Genomic DNA, 15,803 nt, shown 5'->3' on the forward strand with positions numbered 1-15,803 from the left:
ATTTTAAAAATAATTACTTATCAAATATTTGGGAAGAAAATGATAAATGTGTGTTAATAAATATTTGCAGTATTATGACAGGGAAAATGAATGCTATTCTAATATACTATGTGCATTTAAATTTGGGAAAGCACTTTATTATAGATGCTTCAATTTCCTAAAAATATGAAATCTATTTTTATTTCTACCCCCACTCTCCAACATGAAAGGCATTCATCGTCAGGTCAGCAGGTTAGCGGAAGCAGATGTGAGTGAGTCAGCGATACCAACCATAGAGGGAGAATTCAGCCTCTTGTCCTGTGTCACTCTCACTGGATGTGGATGTCAGGCTGGTGGTCAGAGTGTTGCTTAGTAACTGGCCCACTGACAGGCCTGTTGTGGCTGTGGCCACATTATTGCTGCTGGTTACTATGGAGGTTGACATGGTAACAGTGGAGGTGGTGCCGGTGGTGGTGAGGTTAGGAAAGCTCTGAGCACCCATGAGAGGGGGAGCTGCAAACAAACAAACAAAGGCTCGTTAGTTAGCTCATGTTAATGTGATTGTTGATTGGTCAGAAGCTGCTCATGCTGTCCACACCGCAAACCAGAACCCAGCAACAGATCTGTGTACAGGTCCCCCAAACATGGACCAGATTCAATCTCGACCACTTCCACCTCCGAGGTGACTATAACATCCACTTTTTTGTTTATTAATCAAAAAGCAAAATGTCATGCCATGATGTCCAGCATGACACTATTGGCATAATAATAGTGTAATATAGCGTAGAAATGGTGCACTATGATTTAGTAATAATGTATTGTTTACTCACTTGCAGTGCTCATGACGTTCCTGCCCAGTGTGTTGGTGTTGTTATCACTGCTGCTGCGGCTCAGGTTCATGTTGTTGGTGGCATTGGTGCGGGACATGTTGGGCACACGGCGAACAAACGACTCCATGAGGCTCGCCTCACGGGATGACAGGTTGGGTACACTGGCACTGGAGCTCATAGGCGCTCCAGCAGCCAGCAAGGAGCTGACTGACAGGCGCGCATTGGTTGCAGAGCACAGAGGCCTCTGGGAGGGGGTGTCTTTACTGGAGGACTCAGACACTGAGCTGACGTCAGGGGAGCTCACACTCACCAGTCCCATGGAGATTGCTGTAGCTGGGTCTGTAACTGTCGCGGTGGATGAGTCAATGTTTTGGGTATCATCGCCTGGGACAGGCGTATCAGCGTTGAGTGTACCTGAGCTGGAAGCAGAGCCGGACCCACCCTCCACCGAGGACAGGACTACAATTGGCTCCTGCCCATCTGAGCCAGCAACAGTGATTCCTCCAATCCCAGACCCCTGGTCAAGCAGGAGTCCCTCAGCCCTTCTCTCTAGTCGCAGTCCCCCAGCACCTCCTCCTGGCCCCCCAGCAGAGGAGCTCAGGCTGATGTCAGAGGAGGAGGCCACACTGCAGACAGAGCTGCTGCTACCTTTCCTGCTGGATGAGCTGGCCCCGCCCAGCGAAGTCGACCCCCCCTTATCAGGACAATTATTTTTCACCAAGCTGCTCCAGGACTGCTGCTGGGAAGATGAAGATGTCGAAGACAACAAGGAGGAGGTGGTGGTCATGGTAGTGCCGCCTGCTGCCAGGGTCGCTGAGGGTCCCACCGTGGAGGAGGCGGGGCCTGAAACAGTGGATGAGACAGGTTTGGGTGACGGCGCTGTGGCAGCCGACTCAGGGTCGTACCCTGGAGCAAGCTTGAGGTCAAACTTCCCTTCAGCGCCCATACGGTAAGAGTTAGAGCCGCCAGCATCCCAGGTTACATCAATCCAGCCTGGATGGACAGAGAGATAGGAGGGATACGGACGGATGGATGTCAGAGACCCAGCAGAGAGAGAGAGAGACAGAGGGAGAGAGAGCAAGACAGCAGAGAAGCAGCTTACAGTCATAGCAGCTCAACAAAGCTCCACACTGGACCAGGTCAGAACAGAATATTTTGTATGAAATGTCCTTTTAACCACATTAAAAAATTAAATATATATATAAAATTACATTAGTCTCCTTTTGATAAAGTTCTAATAGATTTCTGCTCTCACAAAAGGTGATTTCCATTTCTATTACTTTTCATGACTGTTGAAACCCGTTGGTGGAAGGAGCAAAATGAATTTTACCTGTAAAATATTTTGTATGAAATGTTTCCAAAGAAAAAGTTAACATTTTCCATAATTAAAATGTATTTAATGCTCTTCTCAGTACTTATGTACGTGCAGTAATGTTATATAACAAGACGATTGTTGGCTCTCATCTCAACTCATGGAAAAGTGTTACAGTGATGCTCTTTTACTTTGTGTGTGTGATTTAATGGAGGTACTGGTCCAGGTTGAACAATGAGAAAAATCTGAACAGAGAATCACAGAAAATGACGATGAAGCAAAAGTAAAAATATTTCTGGCAAACCGAAAGATCAAAAGCCAGGAAGAAACTATATAAGAAACTATGGCATTCTGGTTTATGGTAAATCGTGATAAATAAATGCAATAGATATCACTCGGCAGCTGTAGACTTTGGTCCAACCATGGGCTCAGCTTACTACACAAATAGACCTGATTAACACAGATACACCAAGAGGAGCAGGAGCAAGAGAGGAGGAGGAGGAAGGGGAGCAGGAACAAGTGTGTATGTGGTTATTAGACATAAGCACATGGAAATATGGTTGAGACAACTCTAGTAGTTATCCATGTGGTTTCATTTCATGTGGTCGGTTTTCACATTAGGTTCAGTTTGCTTTCACACAGAAGTCATGTGAGAACACTCACTGCTCATTGGTTAGAGATGTCTGGGGGATGGGAGAGAAAAAAAATCAATCAAAACAGGACAAAGTTACTGTGTGGCAAACCAAACTATGTCAGCTGCAGCTGATATTGACTTGAAGACGACATAGAAAGACGCACATCTTGCCTGACATGAGGACAGCGTAATATGGAGTTAAAGAGGTCTTCATGTGTCTACTTGGTTCCAGGTCAGGTCTCAGTTCTAAGCAACTAATCATATACAATCCAATCAGGAGCCTGTACTGTAAAGGAAGGCCTTGTTAGTGTAAGCTGGCTTGACAAAATTGAAACGCTGCAGTCAAGCATAGATGGTATGAAATCGCTACTAATCAACAGACTTTGCATCTCTCTCTCAGCATCTTAGCTGCTGACAGGAAGAGGCTGGACCAGCTGATTAGGAAGGTCAGCTTGGTCTTGGGATGCCCCCTTGACCCAGTGGAGGCGGTGGGAGAGAGGAGGATGGTGGCTAAGCTATCACATCTAATGGAGGGTCGATCCCACCCTCTGTGGGACACCCTCACACTGGGCAGCTGCCTGAAGGACAGTTATCGCAGGTCATTCCTCTCTACTGCAGTCGGACTTTATAACCAGCACTGCTCCCAGTGACCACATGCACTTCTAAATTTGTATACTTACACATATATATTAAATTTTCCCTTTGTTTATATTGCTAAGATATTATCTATTCTTTACCAATGCCTCTTTTTCACTTGTTGCTGTAACACCTTAAATGTCCCTGTGTGGTTAGTTCCCCAGGGGGACAAATCCTATCTTGTTTTATGTTGTTAATGCCGGCCTCCTTAATGCGGAGACATGCATGCTATCTGCAAACACAAGCCTATAGAACGCTATGGAACAGTCACATGCAGCATACGCGTTTCACCTCAGTGTGTGTGTGTATTGTCCTATTTGTTATGATTCTATCCCAAAAGCACTTTAACTAAAGCTGGATTTGTCCGACTTCATATTGCAAAATGATCGGATGTCACCTGTGATCAATACCTTAGACATTAGATATTATTGTTTTAGTTGCAATCCCAGCAGCATGAAACACACAGTAAGTGAGAAATGTTCATAAATACTGTATGCCTTCGCTGAGAATCTGCAGCAACAGTAGAGAATATCCTCAGGGACTTTAAGCGTATTTTGCCACCATCTCCATATAGATGTACTGTATAGGGAGACCCCCTAAGACATCTCAAGGGGATCCTGCAGGAACAGTGCCGCTAATTTCCAAACAAGGTGATTGGTCAAGAGGCGGTGCTTTATGTTTTAGCTCGACTGAGGTTCAACAAATTCTGCCACAGACCAGAATTGCTGTGGCGCACACGTTGCAAAGTGCGATCACAAGTGAGTCAGCTTGGTGTCAGCCAAAAGAAAATCAGACCTGAGCTTCAACATAGCTCACTAACCCCTTCACCCTTCATAATACAGGCCTAATTAAAAATATTCTTATGGGAAAAAGGTTGTTGGTACGCATGAAATTCACAAGCAGTGGGTAAATAATAAAACAAATATATCTATAGATCGATAGATATATATCTATAGATATACAGATATACAGTATATGTTGGTCAAGTTATAAAAGTGAATCAACATAATGTCAACAATCAATTGTATGACAACACATAGTAACAGATATTAATGTTGGTTAAATAGAAAATAATTGGTTATATTTATTTTAAGGGGGGCTGGATTAGAGAGGTCTGCTCAGCTTGCCCTCATGTATGTCGCGCTTTTTGGAGTCATGGCGTGCCCAAAACCGAGAGGCCACCCTTTTTCTTTTCAGTCCGTTACTCTCAGTATTCTTCAAGCAGGCCTCTGACAAAGCCTTCAAAACTGCAGAAATCAGGCAGCATCATAGAATATATGGCTCGCTAAATGTGCCATCGAGTCGAAAGGAACCCTGAATTTGACATTGCGTTGCCATCCTGGATTTCTAGCCTAGATTTCTGGGCTTCACCACATAGTATTCTGGTCCTGCATCTGCTGGCCTTTACATACTCCAGTGGTTCGTGTGCTCCTGTTGGCCCTTAGTGCCGTGGTAGGCAGTCAGCAGTGGAAGATTGCTTGCATCATTTTTTTTCTGATTTGACTTATATAAACCACGTTTTCTGACCTACTACCTACTGCGTTACAACCTTGGCCTCTGTATGTATATCCTAACCTATCCTTCCTTATCCAGATCATTCTTATCAACACTGTTATTGCAGAGCAGCATGTGTGTGTGTGTCTGTTTGTCCAGTGCTGCAACGAGTACCATGAGCATGAATTTGCTGACATAAACTCCACTTCAGGGGGGGGAGGAAGGAGGGTCAAGGGGAGGCTGGGGTTAGGAGGGATGGGTAACACTGCGGTGACTGGGGTGAAACTAGGGCAAAGTGCCCAAAGGCAAAGTTCTGTTAATACATTTAGTGGCACTGGAACATATTTTTTCTCTGCCTAACATTAGACAGAGGGAATGCTTTCCCGAGATATACATTTTTTCCTCATGTTATCTCTGTGTGGCATTCATCCATACATTCCCTGTAACTGCTTAATTTCATGTTGTACACTGTACTAAAATGCAAAACATGCAAGAAAAAATACAAATTTTATGAATTATGGCCCATTGTCATTCACGCATTTCGGCTGGATTTCAAATACAGGTCTCATAGTTTTCTTCCATTTTCCAGAGACACCTACAAGGTACATAATTCCTAACAACCCCTCTCCTACATTGAAAGTATGTAGTTTTCCTTGTTTAGATGGTAAATTGTGTTGAGAAATCTCTCACACAGACAGACGACACACAGAAACAAAGGAAATTTGACACATTCCCTAAAAATGCAAACCTCAATTTTCCATGTCAAATCTTAATTATACGAGATTAAAGAGCCGTTGCATAAAAACGACATACGGGAGACAAATTAAAAAAAAAAAAAGAATATAGAATAAACAATTTCAACTTTGTATAAAATTGGAAATTACAGATTTAATGCTTGCATCAATGCCAGAAACAGCAGCCCACAATACAGCAGGCAATCTAGTCTTCAACTACAAAAGCAGTGGTCATACATTCGTAATGTCATTATTATTAAGTGAAACTTGTGCAAAATGGGGTCTGTGTTGCAAGACAGTTCTTTCATTTATTACCACCACCTGTGTCCATTCCAGTTTTCTTACCATTGTGAGCCTCCCCGGAGACGGTGCCCTCGCCTGCCGGATTCCCATCCTGGTCTCGCCACTTCCAATCAATACCACGGATGACTCGTGCCCCCGGGACAATGTATTTCATCACCTGGGAGCGAAACAGGCGCCGCTGGCGACGAAGGTTTGCCTCTGCCTCCTTCACTGCTTTACCTTTAGGGGGAGGAGGAACAGGACATAGCAAGAGAGGGAGGTTAGGAAGAGGAGGAAGGATTAGGATAGGTTTAAAGTTATTAATTTGCATGGACTGAACATAATAGACAGGCAGACAATCCTGACCAAGCTGGTCCTCGCAGACAGCAGTGACAGTCCCATAAAGCTCCAGTCCAGACAGAGACAGGTAGTGTGTCTGTCCGCTGGCGTTCTTCCCCATCTGTTTAATCCGGATATGTCTCCAGCCCTGTTTCTCTTCTTTTAATGGGTCCAGAGGCCAAGTGGCCGTTGATCTAAAAATACACACAAACACGTTTCATAGATCTAAAGTATACAGATGTGGCTGAGACGATCAGAATCCTTCATCGTTTTTCTGACAGAGGAGTGTGGAATTCATACCCTGGTTCATTGAGGCTGCAGTCATCTACGTGGGTGTATAGAGTCGTCCAGTTTTGACCATCTTTGGACACCTGGAACACCCAGTTCCTCAATGCAGAGCGACCATAACCCCTACAGGAGTAAGAGGTGATGAAACAATTGATTTCAATTTTTTCTTTTATGAGCTGTCCCCGTCTGTTTTTATTACCTTGCATGTCTGAGCGTGTACGCTGAGGGAATGAGCCAGAGTCCGAGGTCGACAGCAAACCAGGCATTCTTGTCGTCATTGGTGTGGCAGTTGAGGGCGGAGCTGTCCCGACTGAGGATGTCCTCCAACCGCCCATAGGGAAGGTTCCGCCCTTCTGATGATGTCACCACCACCAGACCATAAGCAGCAGGATTCACCCATTCATAGGCCGTCCTTGTTCAAACACAAACAAGACCAGGTCAGAAAATGTTACTTGAAACCAAAAATCCCCAAAGCCTAAAGACAGGCCTAACTGCATCTACATTATACAGAGCATGATGTTGAAAAGTGCTCAATTGATTGTAAAAAGTGATGACAGTAGGCTATGTGCGTACTTAGCATTGGTTCCGACCCAGTATACAATGCCATTCTCGTCAAAGTCGTGTTGGTGTCTGAATGTGAAGGTCTGACCTTCCCTCAGCTTCCTCACAAAGACAAAGGATGAGCGCTCAAAGTCATACCACTGCTTTGCCACCTGGAGGAGGATAAGATTAAAACTCAAACATCTGCAAGACCCAGCAAGGAGTTAATTTGCTCCTCTCAGGGTTAGGGTAAGCAGTTACAGACCAAATATAACAAAGGAAGAGGACTGACGGCACAGAAATCTTATTTGATGTAGAAGGAATTAGAGATTGTATGCGTACACTGAAACTTGTTAATGGATTTCAATCTGACTGAAGTAAGCACAGATAGCCATTACATACATTTTGCAGCATTTGAAAACACTGCTTGACGGGAAAAACAGTGTGTTCAGTATTCATCATATGTAACATTTCATCATCACAATGTGTATCTATATCGGGCAAAGCTCATGGTTAAATCGATGTTCACAGGTATAGTATGTGCATGGAAATGTGTATTAACCATTTTGAGCAGGTACTGCTCCAGCGATTCCACGGTAGCCAGCGGTTCCATCTTCAGCATACGACCTGTGCGGTCGATCAGCGCTGTCTCACCTGGTGCTCGCTCAAGGCGAAAACGCAACCGCCTGGTCAAGATCTTATGGGGAAAAAAAAGAATTTCATGACTTGTTACATTTACATGAATTCAAGTTAGGTCCATAAATATTTGGACTTTGACACAATTGTTACAATTTTGGGTCTGTAAACCACCACAATGGACTTGAAATGAAACAATCAGATGCTTTAAGTGCAGACTTTCAGCTTTAATTTGAGGGTATTTACATCCAAATCAGGTGAACGGTGTAGGAATGACAACTGATTGACTTGGACATTGCATAAGATTCCACTTTGTTGCCTTAAAAAGTCTTTGGTTGCTTTCGCTGTATACTTCAGGTCATTGTCCATCTGCACTGTGAAGCGCCGTCCAATGAGTTCTGAAGCATTTGGCTGAATATGAGCAGATAATATTGCCCGAAACACTGTTCCAAAACTTAACAGGCTTTTTCATATGTTTTTTGGCCAACTCTAGTCTGGTCTTCCTGTTTTTGAGGCTCACCAATGGTTTCCATCTTGTGGTGAACCCTCTGTATTCACTCTGGTGAAGTCAGTTGACTTCGACACAGATACGCCTACCTCATGGAGCGTGTTCTTGATCTGGCCAACTGTTGTGAAGGGGTTTTTCTTCACCAGGGAAATAATTCTTCTGTCAGCCACCACAGTTTTTCCCCGAGGTATTCCGGGTCGTTTGGTGTTGCTGAGCTCACCAGTGCGTTCTTTCTTTTTAAGAATGTACCTTACAGTCGATTTTGCCACACCTAATGTTTTAGCTATCTCTCTGATGGGTTTGTTTTGATTTTTCATCCTAATGATGGCTAGCTTCACTGATAGTGACAGTTCTTTGGACCTCATGTTGAGAGTTGACAACAACAGATCCAAATGCAAATACCACACTTGAAATGAACTCTAGACCTTTTATCTGCTCCTTGTGAATGAAAAAAATGAGGGAATAACACACACATGGCCAGCTGAGCAGCCAATTGTCCAGTTACTTTTGGTCCCTTGAAAATGGGGAGGCACATATAGAAATTGAACCCTCAAATTAAAGCTGAAAGTCTGTACTTAACAATCTCAACAAGTAATCACATTCTGTGATCACCTTTGTCTTTACAAAGATGATTCCTTTTTATCAGGATAGGTTGAAAACAGTTACTTTTGCATCTGCATTTGTCCCTAATTGATGGGTCTTTTAAGCTTGTGAGACAACTTTTCTTCAATTAACATTTCAAAGCAAGAATCACTTGTTTTAAGAAAACAACCCACCACTCAAAAACGCACCTGGAGGTTGTATGAGGATCCTGGAATGTCATACACATGCAGAGGTAGACGTTCTATGGACTCCAGCACAGCTATCAGTTTACGGATTAAGGCAACAGCTGGTCGGCTACACAGAGTTAAGACAACAGTAACAGAAATCAAGGCATTTAGGACATAAAAATATCTTATACATTACAAAGATTGCCATTAACAGACAGTGTTGTTCATAATCTTTTTAAAAGTTTTTTCTAATGATTACTAGTTTTGAGGAGCATAAATTGAATGACAAATCATTTCAGCAGCCCAACTAGTTGTTAGTTGTGTTACTGTACATTTTAAAAGATAAAAGAGTTTATGATTGATGACTGTGTGCTGTTACCTTTCATCGTCTTCGTTCTCACTGAAAGCCGTCTTAAAGACATTGATCCTCTCCATTAAAGGCTTACAATCTTGTTTTAGGTCAAGTTCCACACTCTAAATCACAAAAACAACCAAGACAGAAGAAAAATTGAGCATACATAAAATTGAACTCGAGGTGAAGTTTTCATTCATTGTTTTTATATGTTTTACATGGCATAAAAAGTGAAATAGTCCAAATGAAAATCTAAAAATGATTCAAAATGCGTGTGTGCCGCCGGCACCGCCACACTTGCCAGTGTCGGCTAACTTGCGATCTACCCACATTACCTTCGCAATCACAGTTTGGGCACCCCTGATCTAGACAAAGTAAGAACGCTGATGATTAGGGTTTGGCAATATAATTTATTTGAAATTTCCATGATTGGCTGTTAAATAATTTACTGCTTTAGTTTTGTTTTTCCCAAAAAGCCGAACTTTATGGTGAAAAAATTACAAATGGACAAAATTATTGTTTCTCTTTTTCTCCATGTTTTCACATCCTGGATGATACACCTTAAGAACAATAGGAACATTTTATAAATAAAGGAAGGCTTACAGCATTTACTCATCAGGGTTTGCTACTGGATTTTACTTGTCAGTAGTTTATTTCGTGTTTCCTGCTTGCATTATAGTTTATTCTGTATATATTATAGTACATTTTTGCACTTCTGGTTGAACGCCAACTGCATTTCATTGGCTTGTATCTGTACTTTGCTCAATGACAATAACGTTGAATCTAATCTAATCTAATTTTGCATAGCAGCTGAATAGGGTAGGCCTACTCTACTTGGAGAGCCAAATATTTTCCTGAGGTGGTACCTGATGTAAAAAGTTTGAGAACCACTGGTCTAGGTGAATGTTTGTTTGGACTTGATAAGAGTTGAACTTACATTGTTGAGGACAGTGAAGAGAGCCTGGACGAGGCCACTACTACACATCTCATAAGGAGAAATGGTGTTTTCATCCTTCAGCACCACAATCAGGTTCTCCAAAGCAGTCTTCATCAGGTCTCTCCATGTGTTTTCACCTTCAATACACTGACAACACAACACAAACATTGTAAAATCATACATATAAATCATCTGCTCTTTACATACATACACATCTCTTAATTTCTGCCCCTCTTTTTATCCACAATCATACTCACTGTCTAGTCATTTTGTCTCACTGTCTTTCTATACTTTTGTATACTAAAAATTAACGGTCATCAGTCTATTCTGACAAACATGTCCTTAGTCACCTGTTTTATCTTTATCAAAACTGCTCTGTTTGATGTCTGTGCAGACATAATCATTGCTCTACTCCCCCCTGGTCCAGACAGACCTGTGTCTTTGTCCTGACCTGTCTGTTAGTGTGCAGCTCCCAGGCAGACTCCAGCTGTGTGGAGATGTTCCTCAGGGTGACCACCACTCCTCTGGGCATGCTCTCCACAGCTTTGAAGTGGTCATCATACAGCTCCCTTGCCATGCTCTTGACCTTCTGCTTTGTCTTTTCCAGCTTCGACTTCAGTTTCCTGCCACGTTTCCCTGTCCAGCCTGTCACAAACTCTGAGCCTGCATGTGAAAAAGAACAAGAAGAAACTTTATTGGGTCAAATCACGCATGCGAACACGCCACCATGCAAACACAGCAATCTGAAATTTGTCTTGTGTGCCCCTCTTACACACACATGCTTTTACAGAGGGGTCAGCGCAGGGCAGCCATGATACAGCGCCCCCCGAGCAGTTTTGGGGGTTCAATGCCATGCTCAAGAGCCCTCGGCAGTGCCCTGGAGGCAAACTGGCCACTCTCTAGCTGCCAGTCCACTTTCTGGGTCCATACAGGACTCGAACGGGCGATGTGACATGTTACATGGGGCGCCAGTCCCATGTTACATGTTACATGTCACACACATATGCACACACACCGCTTTTCAACTCTACAATGGCCATATTTAGTGTTTATTTACTTTCAGTACATTTCAGTCATAATTTCAAAAGGGGTGTCTTGTAGTATGTCATGAGAGACTCTTTCTAATACACATGGAAGAGGAGAAAAATATAATAAATCCCTCGGTGGCAGGGTGGCAAAATGTATTATGCAGAGAAGCAGTCACCAATCAGTTAAGTGAATTTCTACCGGACAATAGCTTATTTGAGGTTTTTCAGTCTGGATATAGAGCCCACCTAAGCACAGAGACAGCACTGGTGAATGTCTCAAATGACCTTCTAATTGCATTAGATAAAGGACTTCTCTCATTTAATAACATTTAATTGGCATTAGATAAGGGTTTAAATCATAAGAGGTTTAAATCATATTTGTCCGATCGATTTCAGTTTGTTCATGTTAATAATAAATCTTCCATGCACAAGAAAGTTAAACACAACGTTCCTCAAGGTTCAGTGCTTGGACCAATACCATTTACTCTACTTCCTTTAGGTAAAAGAAAGACTTTTTATCACACTAAATTCTCACTGCTATGTGGATGACACCCAACTTTATCTATCAATGAAGCCAGAGGAATCAAGTCATTTAAATAAACTCCAGGCATACCTTAAGGACATTAAGACCTGGATGTCCTGTAAGCTTATCTGGCCGGCCAGGCTTGCCTTGGACCAGCCCCTAGTTATGCTGCTATAGGCTTGGGGACTTCCTGTGACGCATTAAGCTTATCTCTCCTCCTCCTCCCCTCTCTATCTGTCTCTCTCTACCATGTCATTGCATTACCACTGTATTTCACTAACTCTACTTCTTCCCTGGAGTTCTGTGTTCCCTCCTTTCACAGGCTGCAGTGGAAGCCTGTCCTGTAGAGATGAAGACCCTGTCCTACTACTAGTATTAATAACATTTCTCTCTCCTTTAATGTAGCAGCCACAGATAGAATCTGGAGCAGCCGGGAAATCCACAGACTCACCCAGTGATGTCTCAGCGGTGAAGGAGTGTTTGGTTCCTCGATTTGACTCAAAGACAAAGCCTGGCAGGTCTTCCTTCAGGATTGTGGCCTGCTGTCCATCAGAGTTGTGGATGGCGATTTCTCCGTCCTTCAGACAGGTCAGAGACCAGTTCCCCACTGTCAGCTTAGTGGGACCCACACAGGACAGAATGGGTTGACTGGCTGTTACTGGTTTCACCTGACTTCTTGCCCGCTGGAGCTTCTCCAGGAACTCACTACGAGATTCTGCAGGAGGACAGAGGAGAAGACAACACAAGATACTGTATCTGACACTGACTATATGTGAAAATGGTCTATAAGCATGTTCCACTCAAAAATGCTGAAAAAATTACTAATATAACTACAAAATATCTCTTCTTGGAGAAATGAAATAAAGCTATGCAACTGAAAAGCAGGAGATCCCCCCTGAATACTTCTTTAAAAGCCTGAGAGAGATATTATGGACGTACCAGAGCTGTCAGATCCTCCTTCTGGGCTCCCACTAGAGTACATGGTGGCCAGTTTTCCATCCAGGATGAACCTGAACCAGCCATTTGAGCCATTAGAGAGTTCCAGTGCTGCAGCGTCAGACCAGATATAGAGACAGTCCCGACCTCTGATAATAGACCAGTCCCTCCAGTGATACGGTTTCCCCTGCTGGATCTCCCGAGCATCCTCCTGCACCTCCTCTTCCTGCAGGACAAGCAGTGAGGGAGAATAATGCCATAATGATAAATTAAAACAGTCAGCCCGTTTACAGTTTGCATTTTAATTTTCTCAACTATTTAACTAAATTGTCTTTCAGAAATTACAAAACAAGAACCTTCTCTGGTTTGGATTCCTCTTCATTCTCATCATCAGATGCCGGTCCAGCCAGAGTGGAGACCTTGCTGATAACTCCCAGTCTGGCCAACTGGTCTAAGAAAACATCTCCTCCCTTATCAACAAGATCTCTGATTATTTGCAGAGCCAGAAGGTGACCGTCATCATCATCCTGAAATGGAGAAGAGAGATATATGAAGAGCTATAGAGATGGATAGAGACATCGGTATAGATAGATTTACTACCACATCTGTGTGAATGTGAATGGACATGCAGAGTCATGCTGGAAAAGGAAAGGGCCTTCAACAAACTTGTAAGAACACAATTGTCTAAAATGACTTTGTATGCTGTAGCATTAAGATTGGCCTTCACTGGAAGTAAGGGGCCTAGACCAAACCCTGGAAAACAGCACCAGACCATTATCCCTCTTCAACCAAAACTTATAGTAAGTACTGTATTCATTCTGGTTCTCCTGGCATCCACCAAACCCATCAGAGTGCAGCGAACAGGTGATACTTTGGCATTGCTCATAGCGATCTTGGCTTGAGTGCAGCTGTTCAACCATGGAAACCCATTTCATGAAGCTCCAGCCACACAGTTCTTGTGCCATTGTTGCTTCCAGAGGCAGTCTGGAAACATGTAAGTGATGTCACCGACGATAGGCATTTTATGTGTGCTGTGTGTTTCAGCACTTGGAGGCCATGCTCTGTGAGTATGCGTGGTCTACCACTTTGTGGCTGAGCTGTTGCTCCTTCACAATGATGGCACTTAAGAGTTGATCAGGGCAGAAAGTTAATGAACCGAAATTATGGCTAAGCTGGCAACCTAGGACAGTGCCACGTTTAAAGTCACTAAGTTCTTGGGTATGACCCGTCCGAATGCAAATGTTTGTGAATGGAGATTGCATGGCTATTTGCTTGATTGTATAGACTTGTTGGTGATGGATGTGACTGAAACATCTGAACTCAATAAGAGGGGGATGATCACATACTTTTGATATAGTTTACATGTCAATGTCGATTCATTGAAAACTATTCTCAAAGTGAAAGAGTTTTGATAATGATTTCTCCTTTATTTGTAGAAAATCTATTTCCTCATCCACACTCAAAAGCACATTTCCAAGCATTTAGCACTTTGATGATTATTGTGTGTTCCTGTGTGTGTACTTACCTCCTGGTCCAGTACTGTGGCAGTGATTTCCACCAGCACCGTGGGCAGGTTGTGTCCCATCTCACTGTCACACACCTCTTTCAGCAAAACTTCACAGCTATAATGAACCATCTTCCTGATTAAAGCCAGACTGGCTTTCCTAGAAGATCAAAACACACACAAACAAGTCCGTCAGAAAGTGCATTTTCAAGTGGCTTTTCAGTAGGCATAAAATGATAAATTATAAGATATTGTGAGCGTATCAGAAGCAGCCTTGGTTTAATTGGACAGTCTGTGTGACTTTAAAGTGTACCTTATAGAAGGCAGCATGGTTTGCTGAAAGGTTTGTGCAAAAACAGGCAACAGTCTTTTCAGGTAGATGGGAGCCATCTCAGGGTCTCCTTTGGGCTCGCTGCCTTCCTCCTCCTCCTTGTTCATATCTTTCTTCTTTTTGTCATCGCTTTTGTTCACTGGACACATCCAGTCTCCTAAAATACACACAGATTTGCATTACCTTACTAGTGAAGAACGACATTGCTGATCATGGGGCTGAGGGCGGGGTAAATTTGACAACAGATGTAAATGAAATACATTCATTCATACATTTTTTTTAACCAAGTTCATTACAACAAATTAACATCTAAAAATGATATTCACCTTCAAGGGCAATAAAGGCACATATATACTGTATAATCTACTTAGAAAAGAAAATGACTCTGGGGTGAAATGGGAAATAAAATAAATACACCTTTTTGTAACTCGATGCTAATAAGGACCCAGTGGCAATCTTACACAGGGACACTTTGTATTCTTCAACCTGTCCCAGCTCAATATAAATAGAATACTAATCATCTACTCAGAATAGTTCTTATTGTCAGTTTTAACTTTTCCTCCTACAGCCAATGACCATTTCATCAGTTGTACGTGTATGTGCACAAGATCATAGTGTGGTGAGTATGCGTGTCCTCAGGCAGAGCAATTGTAGTGTGTATGTGTGCATGGAGTGCATCTGTCACAGATCAAACAATCCGTTTTCTGCTGCACATTTTGTTGTGACTTTGCTTTACCTTGTTTCATTTTGGCTTAGGCACTGTGGAAAAATGCTTCCTTTGGCTTAGGCGATAAATGTTTTTGCCAAAGTCGTAGAATGATGGGGAAAACCCAGAAATAGTGGTAGTGCTATGTTTCTAACCCCATTTGGTACTCAAACAACTCTGTATATACAGGTGCAGCTCAATAAATTAGAATATGATCGTCTTCCCCATGATTCTGTTGCATACTGAACCAGATTGAGAGACAATTTGAGGGCTCAGGAACCTTTGAGTTCATTAGCTGATAAGAGTGTGACACCGTGACTCTACAATGTTGAACTTTTTCATAATATTCAAATTTTCTGAGATAGTGAATATGGGGTTTTCATGAGCTGTATGCCACAACTATTAAAAATCAAACAAATAATGGCTTGACATATAAATAAAGTGTTGGTATGCTTAAAATAAAAACATTTTCCCTGAAATAATTGAAAAAATGAAAAAGTAATT

The 15,803-nt window shown here is 42.6% G+C and overlaps 1 protein-coding gene across 3 annotated transcripts in view; it reads right to left on the reverse strand.

The window, feature by feature from the left end:
• Positions 1-15,803, reverse strand: part of hectd1 (HECT domain containing 1) — a 44,214-nt gene that overhangs the window by 12,568 nt on the left and 15,843 nt on the right. For 2 of the 3 annotated variants that reach the window (XM_076166049.1, XM_076166048.1), the window contains 17 exons: positions 14,576-14,750; positions 14,284-14,422; positions 13,115-13,285; positions 12,762-12,984; positions 12,274-12,537; positions 10,723-10,934; positions 10,272-10,418; positions 9,362-9,456; positions 9,004-9,109; positions 7,631-7,765; positions 7,102-7,241; positions 6,728-6,940; positions 6,541-6,651; positions 6,268-6,434; positions 5,965-6,141; positions 810-1,802; positions 271-492 (listed from right to left, as the gene is read on the reverse strand). In XM_076166049.1, coding sequence (XP_076022164.1) covers positions 271-492; positions 810-1,802; positions 5,965-6,141; positions 6,268-6,434; positions 6,541-6,651; positions 6,728-6,940; positions 7,102-7,241; positions 7,631-7,765; positions 9,004-9,109; positions 9,362-9,456; positions 10,272-10,418; positions 10,723-10,934; positions 12,274-12,537; positions 12,762-12,984; positions 13,115-13,285; positions 14,284-14,422; positions 14,576-14,750 — 3,690 coding nt within the window. The remainder of the gene's footprint in view (positions 1-270; positions 493-809; positions 1,803-5,964; positions 6,142-6,267; positions 6,435-6,540; positions 6,652-6,727; positions 6,941-7,101; positions 7,242-7,630; positions 7,766-9,003; positions 9,110-9,361; positions 9,457-10,271; positions 10,419-10,722; positions 10,935-12,273; positions 12,538-12,761; positions 12,985-13,114; positions 13,286-14,283; positions 14,423-14,575; positions 14,751-15,803) is intronic. The other variant, XM_076166050.1, reaches the window with a different exon arrangement.

Source organism: Genypterus blacodes, unplaced genomic scaffold (genome assembly GCF_046128005.1).
Source record: "Genypterus blacodes isolate CSIRO-AG114 ecotype Tasmania unplaced genomic scaffold, CSIRO-AGI_Gbla_v1 ptg000154l_1, whole genome shotgun sequence".
NCBI lineage: Eukaryota > Metazoa > Chordata > Actinopteri > Ophidiiformes > Ophidiidae > Genypterus > Genypterus blacodes.